The sequence below is a fragment of the Nicotiana attenuata genome, chromosome 1 (assembly GCF_001879085.1).
Source record: "Nicotiana attenuata strain UT chromosome 1, NIATTr2, whole genome shotgun sequence".
Taxonomy (NCBI): domain Eukaryota; kingdom Viridiplantae; phylum Streptophyta; class Magnoliopsida; order Solanales; family Solanaceae; genus Nicotiana; species Nicotiana attenuata.
In genome coordinates, this window is record NC_031989.1 from 4,297,498 (window position 1) to 4,311,216 (window position 13,719).

Sequence of the window (13,719 nt, forward strand, 5' to 3'; positions counted from 1 at the left end):
GAGGATCAATGACGTATTTTATTAATGATAAAAAACTTTTCTTTTGAATAACACTACCAAACCACTTCTTTAAAGAACTTCTTGGGAGAAACTTAAACAGAAACTTATTTTGAAAATATTTTTACTACATTTCAGAAAAATTCTTTTCCTCTTTTTTTTTTTTTTTTTTAAAAAAAAATTCAAGCAAATAATCTCGTTTAATAACACCTGTGGAAAATGTCTTTTCAGCAGCAGCCTTCCCTTCTAGAAACTTCAATAAAATAGCCTAATTTTCTAACTTTTTATACTTTTATAACCATTTCCCTCTTAATTTTCTATTTCTTTTTCTTTGATTTTACTATTTGTCGCCTACCATTAACGACTCCTCCCAGTTTCTTGTAAATTTCGCTCCCCCACCCCCCCCACCCCCAACCACCCTACAGCCCCCTCTCTTCTTTTCGCTCCCCATTTTTCAAACAAGAACAGCTTCAACACAATGCCTTTGACCTTTGAATTTCTTCTTCACTTATATACCAATTTCACAAATTATTATTCTCATTCCACCTCACATAAACAAAAGAGTCTCAGCTTCATTTCTTCTCTATATTCCTCTATTACACATAATATTCAAGTAAGTTGTTCTGATTTACATCTATAGCTGAAGACCCCTTTTGTATTTTTATTCATATATATTCTTTTTGCTGTAAAGATTGTATTTTTCTGTTGTTTTTTGAAGTGTCTCTTGATAGTTGACTTTAGTTGTAGAATACTGTAAGATTCTAGACATAAGATTTTTGTGGTGTTGTTGTTCTGGGGTTTGATTATTTTGTAGTTTGTTGTTGAGCTGCTGAGATCAGCATCTGGGCTTGGCTTGAATTTGGTAGTTTTGTGGTGATTTTGGTTGAAATTGGATTTGGCAATTCACAGTCGCTTGAGTTTTTGAAATTTTTGGAGTGATTTTTTGCTGGAGGGGTCTGTGATCTTGAGATCATAGTCTCTCAACAGCAGCCTCTGTTAATTCCTTCCCCAAGAATTGAAGAGATTCCTTATACACCTGTTGTTGTTGTTGCTGCTGATCTGTTCAAACCATCTGCCCTTCATAACCTTAGATTGCCTTATGTGCTGGATTCAACTAATAATATGGAGAATTCTACAGTTGTTGATTCCATTATGATGAATTCATCCTCTTTGAGGAGTGTTTCGTCTAATAGGTCAAGGGCCTCTGTTGGGGGCTCTGCCCGGGAGGTGAATTTTGGTGATTTAGGATCAAAAGCCGTGAGATATGGGTCGCGAGGTGCTGAATCCGAGGGGTATGGGACGTCTCAAAAAGAGATTAGTGATGAGGATTCTAGAGTTATTTATTTAAATGATCCTGAAAAGACTAACGACAAGTTTGAATTTTCGGGGAATTCTATTAGGACTGCGAAATACTCTATTCTGACATTCTTGCCTCGAAACCTGTTCGAGCAGTTCCATAGAGTTGCATATATCTACTTTCTGGTGATTGCTATTCTTAATCAGCTTCCTATGTTGGCTGTCTTTGGTCGAGGAGCTTCAATTCTTCCATTGGCTTTTGTGCTATTAGTAACAGCAGTTAAGGATGCCTACGAGGATTATAGGCGCCACCGCTCCGACAGGATTGAGAATAACCGGTTGGCATTGGTGTTGATGGACGGTCAGTTTCAAGAGAAAAAATGGAAAGAAATAAGAGTGGGTGAAATCATCAAAATTTCATCAAGTGGTACCATTCCTTGTGATATGGTATTGCTCTCGACAAGTGACCCCACTGGGGTCGCCTATATCCAGACAATAAATTTAGATGGCGAATCAAATCTGAAGACGCGGTATGCAAAGCAGGAGACGCAAATGAAGATGCCGGAAAAGGAGAGAATTAGTGGGATCATCAAATGTGAGAAACCAAATAGGAACATTTACGGTTTTCATGCTAATATGGAAATAGACGGGAAGCGTGTTTCTCTTGGACCTTCAAATATAATCCTTCGTGGGTGTGAGCTCAAGAACACTAGTTGGGCTATTGGAGTTGCAGTTTATGCTGGAAGGGAAACTAAAGCTATGCTCAACAACTCTGGAGCTCCATCAAAGAGAAGCCGTCTTGAGACCCGCATGAACAGGGAGATCATTATCCTCTCTTTCTTCCTTGTTGCATTATGTACGCTTGTCTCCATTTGCGCCGGTGTTTGGTTGAGGCGCCACAAGGATGAATTAAATAGCATCCAGTTTTACAGGAAATTGGACTTCTCAGAAGACAAAGTTGAAGACTACAATTATTACGGCTGGGGACTGGAAATAGTGTTTACTTTTCTGATGTCAGTTATAGTCTACCAGATTATGATCCCTATATCACTGTACATATCTATGGAGCTTGTTCGTGTTGGTCAGGCTTACTTTATGATCCAAGATAATCGGATGTTTGATGAAGCCTCAAACTCAAGATTCCAGTGTAGGGCTCTTAACATAAATGAGGATCTGGGCCAAATAAAATATGTTTTCTCTGACAAAACCGGTACTTTAACTGAGAACAAGATGGAATTTCAATGTGCAAGCATTTGGGGTGTAGATTATGGCAGTGGTAAATCAGATTCTCAAGAAGAACCAGCTGGGTACTCTGCTCAAGGTGCTGCAACTTTCCGTCATCTTCTACACCACCCTTCCCCCCTTCTCCTCCCCTTCTAGATAAAGAACAAAAACCTTTACTTTTTGAGAGTGCTTTATAACTCAGTGAAACTTATATTTTCTTTCTTTATTTGGTTAGTGGATGGTCAGGTTTTAAGGCCCAAAATGCAGGTGAAGGTTGATCCAGTGCTTTCGAATATATCAAAAAGTGGGAAGCATTCAGATGAAGGGAAACATGTTCATGATTTTTTCCTTGCATTAGCTGCTTGCAACACTATCGTCCCTCTTAATGTGGGGACATCTGATCCGTCTGTGAAGTTGGTGGATTACCAAGGGGAGTCTCCGGATGAACAGGCGTTGGTTTATGCTGCTGCTGCTTATGGGTTTATGCTCATTGAGAGAACATCAGGCCATATAGTAATAGATGTTCAAGGAGAAAGACAAAGGTAATATTAAACTGAGTTTTTTCCATTCCTCAACTCTTGTTTTTCTCTCTTACTACTGGAGGTGCAAGTACTATCTTTTTATGGTAGTTTGGCATGTGTTGCTTTAAAAGCTCAGCAACTAGCATTACTGATTACTAGGAAATTCAATAGAATATTGTGGATGTTTGAAGCTTTAAGGTCGTAAAATAGCTAGCCAATAGCATATAGGTCGTGGAAACAGTCTCTTGTAGAAATGCAGGGTAAGGTTGCGTACAATAGACCCTTGTGGTCCGGCCCTTTCCCGGACCCCGCGCATAGCGGGACTTAGTGCACCGGGCTGCCCTTTAATATAAACTTGTGAGTGCACACACTCCTTCAATCGCAATTCTATCTTCTTCTATTTTAGCTGTGTATTAGTCAGCCTTCTTTTCATTTGGACAGATGGAAATTTGAACTTTCAGATATTGGAAAGAAGTCTCTAGCAGGAGTAGATCTATGATATAACTCTTGTATCTCAGTGTTCCTGATGCTATGTTGATTTAGTTGCCTATAACACAGTCTAACCCCTTTCATGGTTGCAGGTTCAATGTACTGGGCTTACATGAATTTGACAGTGACCGGAAGAGGATGTCAGTAATATTAGGTTGCCCTGACAACACAGTTAAAGTGTTTGTAAAAGGTGCTGATACATCCATGTTTGGTGTCATTGATAAATCATTAAACTTGAATGTACTCCGAGCAACAGAACTGCATCTACACTCTTATTCTTCAACGGGTCTCAGAACACTTGTAATTGGAATGAGAGAAATGAGTGCTTCTGAATTCGAGGAATGGCAGTCTTCTTATGAGGCAGCAAACACTGCTGTGATTGGTAGGGCAGCTTTACTTCGGAAAGTAGCTGGCAACGTGGAAAAGAACCTCACCATCTTAGGTGCCTCTGGTATTGAAGATAAATTGCAGAAAGGTGTTCCAGAAGCAATTGAGTCCTTAAGAGTGGCAGGCATTAAAGTTTGGGTTTTGACTGGGGACAAGCAAGAAACTGCAATATCTATTGGCTATTCCTCAAAACTTTTAACGAGCAATATGACTCAGATTGTGATTAATAACAAATCTAAGGAGCCATGTAAAAGGTCTTTGGAAGCTGCCCTGACTAGGTGTGCGACTCTGATGTCACATAACGCAGAGGAAAATACTGAAGCTGGAGCAAATCCAATTGGTTTAATCATTGATGGGACAAGCCTTGTTTATGTCCTTGACGGCGAACTTGAAGAACTGGTAATGCTTGTACATCTTAAACTCTCTCTCTCTCTCTCTTTCTTTCTCTCTCTCTCTCTGCATTTGTATCTAATATACATTACGTAAGTACACTGGTTGATTTGCATATGCTCTTTGTTTAAAACTGTTCATTGTTTGAATGCAGCTATTCCAGTTGGCCAGTTATTGTTCTGTTGTACTCTGTTGTCGGGTGGCCCCATTACAGAAGGCTGGAATTGTTGCTCTCATAAAGAACCGCACAAATGACATGACGCTCGCAATTGGGGATGGTAAGTGTTATTACTCTTTTTGATGGGCACTAAGAGCTGTACAGTCTGAAGCAATACTGATCTAAAATTCATGGTTATGGTTACAGGTGCAAATGATGTGTCAATGATCCAAATGGCTGATGTGGGCATTGGTATCAGTGGCCAAGAGGGACGTCAAGCTGTGATGGCATCAGATTTTGCAATGGGCCAGTTCAGATTCTTGGTCCCTCTTCTGTTGGTTCATGGACATTGGAATTATCAACGAATGGGCTATATGATATTATACAACTTCTACAGAAATGCTATCTTTGTTTTTGTCTTATTCTGGTAAGTGTACTTGTAGCAAGAGTACAATTCTGGATTTTGTATTCCATAAAAGTAATCAATCTCTCTTATGTTTCTCACTATTTCTAGGAATTGAGGAATATATGCTTAGGCATTAGCACTGAACCTTTCCAAGTTTAAAAAAGAAACATAGCTTAATATATTCAATTAATGGCTGGTGACAATCGAGTTGGAAAATAGTTATGAAGAGTTAAGTTGTAAATGTGTAATATATGCAGGGGCATTAGCCAGATTGTTTGAAATGTCTGACTAAAGTTGCATGTAGATTGTTAGTGGTCCATAATGGAGAAAACCTAAGCATGCATTTGTGAAATAATTTCTGTGAATTTTCCTGCGAGCACCAGCTGACCTTTTCTTTAAATATTGTACTCAGGTATGCACTTTTTACAGCTTTCACTTTGACCACTGCCATAACTGACTGGAGCAGCATGTTATTCTCCATAATCTATACTGCGGTGCCTACAATAGTTGTTGGGATTCTTGATAAGGATCTAAGTAGAGTAACTCTTATGAAGTATCCGCAGCTCTACGGTGCTGGACAAAGGCAAGAGAGCTATAATAAGAAATTATTTTGGGTAACCATGATTGACACCTTATGGCAAAGTGTAGTGGCCTTCTTTGTACCTCTTCTAGCATACTGGGAAAGTGATGTTGATATCTCAAGCATTGGTGACCTATGGACACTTGCTGTTGTTATTTTGGTCAATATACATTTAGCAATGGATGTGATCCGTTGGTCTTGGATTACTCATGCTGCAATTTGGGGTTCTATAATAGCCACTTTCATTTGTGTCATGGTCATCGATACTCTGACATTTCTACCTGGATACTGGTAAGATCACTCTGCTGGTTTCAAATATTCTTCACATCTTTCCAGTTCAAGTAGGAAACTTTTAGGATTCTCTTGATTTATGCTGACCAACTTATCAAGTCAGAGAAGTAGAGACTGATTTGCTTGTAAAATCATTTTTGCAGGGCCATTTTCCATGCAGCCGGGGAAGCTAAATTCTGGTTGTGCTTGCTTGGCATAACAGTAGCTGCACTTGCTCCTCGTTTTATCGTCAAAGCTTTCATTCAGCATGTTAGACCTCGTGATATTCAAATTGCAAGGGAAGGAGAGAAGTTCAGAAACCTAGGAGACTCTTGGACCGGAGAAATAGAAATGAATCCAATTGTTGATCCTCCGCGAAGATGATTGAGCTTTTCTTCTGTGCCCCTTTGGCTCTTCTCCATCACTTCTGTTTGTAAAAAAAAGGTTTTGTGTTTCTTTTGGTTACTTTGGAGATTTCCTCCTTGTTACCGGATTTTTTTGTTTGTTTGTTATCCGACGGATAGAGTATAGTTAGTATTCAGGTCCATTCTTTCCTATTCATGCACAGAATTGTACATTAAAACGTACGATACAGGTTATTTACCCTATGTAATACCAATTTCCATCAATAGAAAGAGTATACACGCTCAAGTTTTTGTTAAATTTTACTTCTTTGTGAAGATTACTGCATCTTGTTGGACTTTTCTTCAACTTATGCTACTTCTTGCATGGTGTTACCAGGCCTGTGAATTGTAAATTTTTCCATTGTATTAAAGGGTCATTCATACCTTTTTAAGGTTTACATAAAGAAGGAAGTTTTTTTCTAGGTTTCTGCATGTGAGTCTATGCCTCTATGCTTAGAATTTTTCAGGCTTTGCTGGAAAATTTGATGGGAGGAGAATTTAGATTCTGGTCATGCCATGTCTACTAAGAAATTAAGTTTTAAAAAGGGCCCTTTTTTTCTTTCTTTCTTACTTATGAGAAGTTAACATCTAGGCCTATGAATTAAATAAGTATAAAAAGTCAAAGTTTGAAATCTGCAACTGGTCATGAAACCAAAGAATTTACCTCCACATGATTCTTTGCATGAATTTAGCCCCTCTATGAAAAGTAACATGCTATCTTCAAAGGAAAATTAGTCTTTAAAAGGGTGAAAAAGTTAAGTTGGATGATATTCCACGCCCACAGCAAGGACCAGCTGGTCCATTTGTAGCTTACTTTATTAACATTTTCATATCAATTATTTAAAGCCTTGCTAATCAATGTGTGAGAAATAATGGAGGACTAGAACAGTTAACACATAATAATGGAAAGCTATTTAATTTCATGGACACTTTATTAGTAGTAGAGGTGGTGCCTCTTTTCTCCCTTTTCTAAGATGTCCTATTCACTGGATTGGGATTCTAAAAATTCAGTTACACTTCAAAAATTCTCCACAGAATCTTTTGCAAACAAACAAAGCATCATATGTTGGCTCAAAAGTCAAATGTAGAGTAAGAGTTCCTCATGGCCATCAATGATGAGATTGAGAAGTGCTGCAATAGAGACTGCTAAAGATATGAAACTAATTATCCTAGTATATGTTACATATTTTACAAGAAGAACTCCATTGATCATTGGATATTTGCGCAACTACTTACACATGACCAGGGGACTCCTGGTTGCCATAGGTGTCTCTATTCCAAGGATCTTGGACCTGAGCAGAAAACTGCAAGTTCCAGATCAAGTCTTCCACAGATGGACGTTGCGATGGTTCGTCTGAAAGACATCTTATGCATAGCTCTATTAATGTCCTAAGTGAACCATCTGAACATTCCTTTTGAACAGCTGGATCGATGATGTTCCTCCGAGCTATTTCATCAGCTGTTAAGCTAACTTTTAGCTGTAATTAGAACAACCAAGAAAAGGTTTGAAGTATTAGTGCTTCAACTTGATGACATGAATATTCTTTTCATAAATGGGAGATGTCATGAAGTGATACTTACAATGTCTTTAGAGACATCTATATTATTTTTTGTGTTGATTGTCCTTCCAACGATGATTTCAAGTAAGATTACTCCAAAGTCGTACACATCATTTTTCTCCTCGTTTATTAACCTGCATTCAGGAAGATACTAATGAGTGAAGGAATTCATTAAAACGAAGAAACTCCAGTTTTTCGTTCTTGAGGTTAGCAGAGGAAAATAACAAGAAAAGGTCTTGCTCTTTCAACAGGGGAAAAAAGAAAATTGAGACAGTTTAGTGCCAATATAAAAAATGGAATGAAGAAATAAATCAAAGTGTGAGGCACGAAATGACATTAACTAGTAGGCAGGCTACTTGCTGCTCCTAAAAAGAGTAGTGTACTATCTAGGAATCTCTTACATAGTCCAAGTATACAGGCTATGGCCCTATACACGATCTTCATGAATCGTAACTAGTAAAAAGAATGACGCTACATTGGTGCCTACCCCCAAAAGCAGGGCTGGAGATGTGGTGTCTGGAATTGGTCAACACCATACGTACGGCAATAAACGTTGACTCCCTAAAACCTTTTTAAACCAATTTGCATTTAGAAGTGTAACAAAGACTAGTTTCCAATAAGTGCCTCTGAAATTGAACCAAAAAAGAGGATCAATGAAGACCTAAAATGTAGCAGTAGTAGCTGAGAATGAAATCATTTACCTTTGCCCATCATTTCCCTTTGATCCACTGGAAGAGAATCTGGTATCCTAAGAACAGTTGCAATAACAAAATGATGAATGTTCAAGAATAAAATAAACAATAAAGAGAGAATATCGTAGAGCAAAGAGTATTGAGTACCATTTTCCTATTCTCAATTAACAAAGGCAGATTGTATTTGCTAATCTTTACATGGAGATTCTGATCCAGCAAGACATCTGTTATCTTCAATTGATTGGAGAATATCCCTGGTACTATCCCGGTATGTAGGAACTGAATTCCCTTTGCTATCCCTAGTGCAGCTCCCATCCTTTGTGTCCACGTAAACTTTTGAGCTGAATTTGCTTCTACAAAACCAAGGGTTTGCAGAAAAATCCAGAATAAGAATTCAGAACTGTCTTAAAGCCAATACATGAGTTTACATTCAAGCATCTGGCGAAGGAGAAATCCTGAGTTGCCTAATGTAGGAGAAGGTGATCAAAAGCATCGGTACGTAGCTGTCCTGATTGAGGATAATCTGGTTACATGTATCAAAATAATATGGAAGGGATTGTTGCAAAGTTTCAGAGATGCTTGTTGGTTATAACGTCTATCTTAGGCTTTCATTGTACCAGAAGTCATTTCCTTGGGCTTTGTAAATGTAATATGCTGGAAATAGTCAACTAGCTAAAAAGAAATGCTCAATTATCAATTGTTGTAGTTGTTATGCCAAATGATAAACTTGCGAATCAGATGAAATTTTCTAGACTAGATACCTGATATGACCCCCCGCAGAGTCCCATTTGGCACAAATTCAAAGACTATGCATATTCGGCTAACACTTGAGTCATCTTGATAGCAGTCAAAGCAGTGTCCAATAGTACTAACTAAATGGCAGTATCTGATCTTTGAAATACGCCCTAGTTGATGAGTATAGGACTGGACACTATGCCTCTTCCTCATTTTTATGCTTCTAATAGCAACCGCAGTGCCATCTGTGAGCCGTCCTTTGTAGATCTCCCATCCAGAATACAGAAAAGCACAATCAGCATTCACCATAGCTATAAGAATTGAGGAATGAACTACAAACCAGTGCACAGGTATACCAACATTTTACAAATTGTCTTTAAGTATTTAGTAAAGAAATGCATACCTGCCCATTAGAACCTGCACCGATTAGATTTGAGATATCAAAGTTATTAGTAGCCTCCCGAAGCTCATCCAAGACAAACGTTCGATAAGGAGGGGCCCCAAGCAGTCCCAACTTCCTTGTTTCAGAAATATACCCTGTCAAGAATCAAAAGTTAAAATACATCTTGAACTTTAGGCGAAGAACGGAGTTTCTTCCAATAACACAGTATTGGACAATTCCCTGAACCAAATTTATATGTTCAGTCTATATGTTAAGAAAATACTTTTGGGGAATAATGCTTTTCAAGTACATAGACAGAACATTAGATTTACAATTTCCAGGATCTACAAAATTTCACAAGTTGAAATCATAAACATAAAATGTGTGAGAGAAAGAGCTTACTTGCATCATTAAGCAGCTTAAGAGTGTGAGCAGGAGAGACCTTTTCAAGTATCAGTTTTGTTTGAGGGGTTTTGCTAGCTTTCTTCTTAGCATACTCTCGTCTAACAACCACGAAAGCCAAACCGATTATCGCTATTCCTCCAACAAACCCTCCTACCATACTTGATGCAAGAACAGCTTTACCATTTCCCCCTTTGACCTTTTCCTTATGAGGCTCAATACTAACAGCCAAAGCTTCATTATGGCAAAATGAATAAGGATGCTGCCATTGCTCTCTATTCCACAAACAATTCCCAGAAAACAAAACAATCTTAGAACCAGAACTAGGGTGCAAACAAGCAGGCAACTCCCCTGTCAAGTAATTCGACGACAGATTCACAAAAGAAAGCTCTTGACTGCATGTCACATTCTTCAGAAGCTTCCCAGTTAATTTGTTTCCAGAAATATCCAAATAGCTTAGTGATGGAAGTGATAAAATTGATGCTAAAAAGGGTCCAACAAGCTCATTTAAAGAAATATCCAGTTTCTTTAACTGATAACAGGAAGTCAATTCTTTTGGTACCCCTAAACTGAACTTGTTCTTCCTAAGTACCAAAGATCCCAACTTTTTTGGAACATTAGGGAAATTGGGTCCAAGATTGTTACTTTCCAAATCAAGAACCTGTAAATTTGACAGATTCTGAAAGTTTGGAACTTGCCCAGAAAAATTATTAGCAGAAAGAGAAAGGATTCTTAGGGTTTGTAAATTGGACAAAGAATTAGGCAATGAACCATAAAATGAATTGTTCCTGAAACTCAAAACAGACAAAGAAGGAAGTGAACCTACCCAATCAGGAACTTGACCAGTGAACTTATTATCATCCAAAATAAGTGTCTGAAGACTCTTCAAATATGAAATCTCTCCTGGAATTTCACCATAAAAGAAGTTTGAACTAATATTGACAATTTCCAAAGAAGATAATAAGCCAATATTTTTAGGTAAAGTTCCTCTCAAACCCAAAGAAACTAAAGAAAGAACCTTTAAATTAGGCAAAAGAGCAAGATTAGAGAAAAGGGTGTCTGTAGAAAATCCCTGAGGTAAATTAGGAAACCAGTTGTAACCAGAAACATGAAGCTGAGTTATGTTATCATCATAGCAAACAAGTGTTAAAGCAGTGTTTGGCTCACTGTTGCAAAAATCTGTGTTGTCACTCCAGCTACTCAAATCTTGTGGGAAGTTCAAAAGCTGCTTGATTTTCTCTATTGCTTCATACTGTGAAGATTCCAAGAACTGGTGTGAGTAGTTGAACTGAAGAAACACCATGAATACCAGAAGCAACAATGAACACTGCATTGAATTTGCAATTTCCATAGCAAATTTTGCTGATTCTTTTCAGGAACAAAGTTTTTATTTTTGAAGAAATGGTTGGGGTTGAAGAAGCTGCATGTATTTTTAAAGATTACACTCACTACAAAGCTGAGAAGTACATTTCTTGATAATTAATTTAGGATCCTATGAATGAAACTTTTAGTGTGAGCACGTTTATGTGTAGTAAAATATGGTTTTCTTTGTGTATTTCCTAAGGTTTTGTTTGCACTTTCTAGGATGGGAAAAAATAAATACAGTTGCATCCTTTAGCTTACCTTATTACTCCCATTCATGAACGATATTTATTATTATTCCCTTCGGTCCACTTTAATAGATTGTTTGACTGTTTTCATACATATTAATCGAAAATACCCATTTGAGCTCGCTCAGGCGGATGTTCCCGATCTTGACTTTACAAATAGTCAGCTTCAATGTTTCCATAAGGATTCTGGCATTTTTCTTGTCTATTTTGTCTTTATGTGGGCGGTTTTTCTTTCCCTTTTTCTGATCAAAGGATCTTTTTTGACGCGCTATCGTTATAAAGGTTACAACCTAGGCATTCAAAAGGAATATTATTACATAAAAAAGTTACATAAGTGATTAGAGCGATGCCCCTTTGCTTTAGCATTAATCAACAATGAAATTGACTATATTAATCTTAATTTGTTCATTAGAAACAAAAAAAAAAAAATTCCTAGACTCTTTACTCCAAAGGCAACTTTAGAAAAAGAAGAAACTAATTACTTCTTTATATCTGAAAAGTTTAAATATTATGACTACAAAAAAAAAAGTCAAAAATCAACTAAAATGAACCTGACGGAAAATAAAGTTTTTCTTTTACAGTGTATGATCTATGTACAGAAATTATTTGTTAGGTGCATAGACCATTCACAAGAGTTTAGGTTGCTATGTCATATTAGACCAGACCACGTCACTTTAATATGATAAAGTAATAAATTAAAGTAAAAATTAATCATTAATTAACTAGTGATTAGTAATAAAAGGGTATGTAGAAGACACATATTGTGTTAGTATTGATTTAATATAAGCATAATAAGTCTTTTTAATGAATTTATCAACTGTTCAAGTTAATTATCACGTTTAAAATTTTATGGTATTACTTTCTATGATAAAATTGATATTTAGGAAGCTAAAATAATTTATTTTATTGCGTAGGAACTAATCACATTCATGAACGATATTTAATACTGATTTTTATTTTATTTTACTTTGTATGATCTATGTACAGAAAATTTGTTAGGTGCATAGACCATTCACAATAGGAACGTTGCTATATCATACGATTAAGCAATAAATTGAAGTAAAATTATACATTTATTGACTACTATTAAATAATAAAAGTATATGTAGAAGACACGTGTTAGCATTGCATTACACTGCCGACAAACATAGAATTTAACATTTAAAAAAAGGTGAAGTCGGATTTTATATCGAAAATTAAATATTATGACCCTTTATATTTCGACTTTGGGAGGTAAAGAGTGTTAATTTAGCTAATTTCTAAAGTGAAAAGTCGGTACTTATAGGGACAAAACCTGTCTGATCAATAGAATTAAATTACAGAAATGTATAATAAAGTGCTATAAATAATTTTGTAAAATAATATAGTTGACCTCGTAAAACGTAGGCAATGAGAACACAATTTTCAAGACAAACCGAATAAGCTGTGACAAAATATAATGTGTCCCACAAATTAAATTCATAAGTTTTCTTACCAAAGAAATTTTGTCCTTTCTTCTGAATCTTACATGCTTTACGTCCCCAATATTCAGGTGTTTTCAGTAAAATTGAAGGGAAAAATACTTTAAAATTCTATCAAAGTTTCTTTATAATAAAGATTATTGTTATTTATTTAGACAAAAAGTTTAAGCCTATGAAGGGAACCAATAAAAAGAAAGAAAGCCTTCTTAATCATCTGCGCAAAGACCAAAGATGAGGTTTGTTAAAAGGGAATATATCAGACAGTAATATTTTGATAATGATATCAGACAGTAATTAATCCAAAAATACCCAGAAGTTGCACTTAAAACTAAAAGACCCAAGTGGGTATCTTCAGCATATGCACACAAATCAAGATTACTTTTAATGTATAAAGCAAAATATTAAGGAAAACATGCGCAAAGATCATTTTTAGCATTGCCGCAAAAGTATATAAAATTTAATTATATTTTATATGTAACATATAGAAATGCATATATACACAAGAGATATACAAAAATATGTATACTGTTCCGTTATTATTTGGAGAGTTGTTATTTTTTCAAAAAAAAAATTCATAAAACATATTAAAATGTACAGTACAATCTGTTTCCTGCACCCCCGATTTACTTTTGAGAAATCAATTTTTTGGAAATAAAAAAAAGAGCCTATCACCAAAAGGAAGACCTATTATAGTGGCCATGTCACATTTTTTGTCATTAACTGGAAAAAGCACATTAGGAAAGTGAGTCAACAAAGGA

General features: G+C 36.4%; 2 protein-coding genes across 2 annotated transcripts; one reads left to right on the top strand and one right to left on the bottom strand.

Annotated features, from left to right (window-relative positions):
• LOC109232554 (phospholipid-transporting ATPase 1) lies at window positions 940-6,385 on the top strand (the record flags this gene model as incomplete). Its single annotated transcript, XM_019398322.1, has 7 exons — window positions 940-2,614; window positions 2,753-3,059; window positions 3,620-4,313; window positions 4,459-4,582; window positions 4,669-4,888; window positions 5,280-5,738; window positions 5,882-6,385. Coding segments are annotated over 7 exons (3,699 nt in total), but the record flags the coding sequence as incomplete, so codon positions are not given.
• Window positions 7,022-11,528, bottom strand: LOC109226119 (probable inactive leucine-rich repeat receptor-like protein kinase At3g03770). Its single transcript, XM_019390944.1, has 7 exons — window positions 9,892-11,528; window positions 9,511-9,644; window positions 9,134-9,374; window positions 8,520-8,725; window positions 8,382-8,428; window positions 7,703-7,814; window positions 7,022-7,599 (listed from the first exon to the last, which is right to left on the bottom strand). The coding sequence occupies exons 1-7, from the start codon at window positions 11,240-11,242 to the stop codon at window positions 7,354-7,356; spliced, it is 2,337 nt and encodes a 778-aa protein (XP_019246489.1). The 5' UTR covers window positions 11,243-11,528; the 3' UTR covers window positions 7,022-7,353.

What these genes read in the sequence shown, in the direction of transcription:
- LOC109226119 (XM_019390944.1), bottom strand. Translation starts at nt 11,242, where the DNA reads ATGGAAATTGCAAATTCAATGCAGTGTTCATTGTTGCTTCTGGTATTC. An exon ending in TAAGCTGCTTAATGATGCAA is followed by an intron (nt 9,645 to 9,891) that starts GTAAGCTCTTTC and finishes GATTCTTGACAG; the next exon opens with GGTATATTTCTGAAACAAGG. An exon ending in TAATTGAGAATAGGAAAATG is followed by an intron (nt 8,429 to 8,519) that starts GTACTCAATACT and finishes AACTGTTCTTAG; the next exon opens with GATACCAGATTCTCTTCCAG.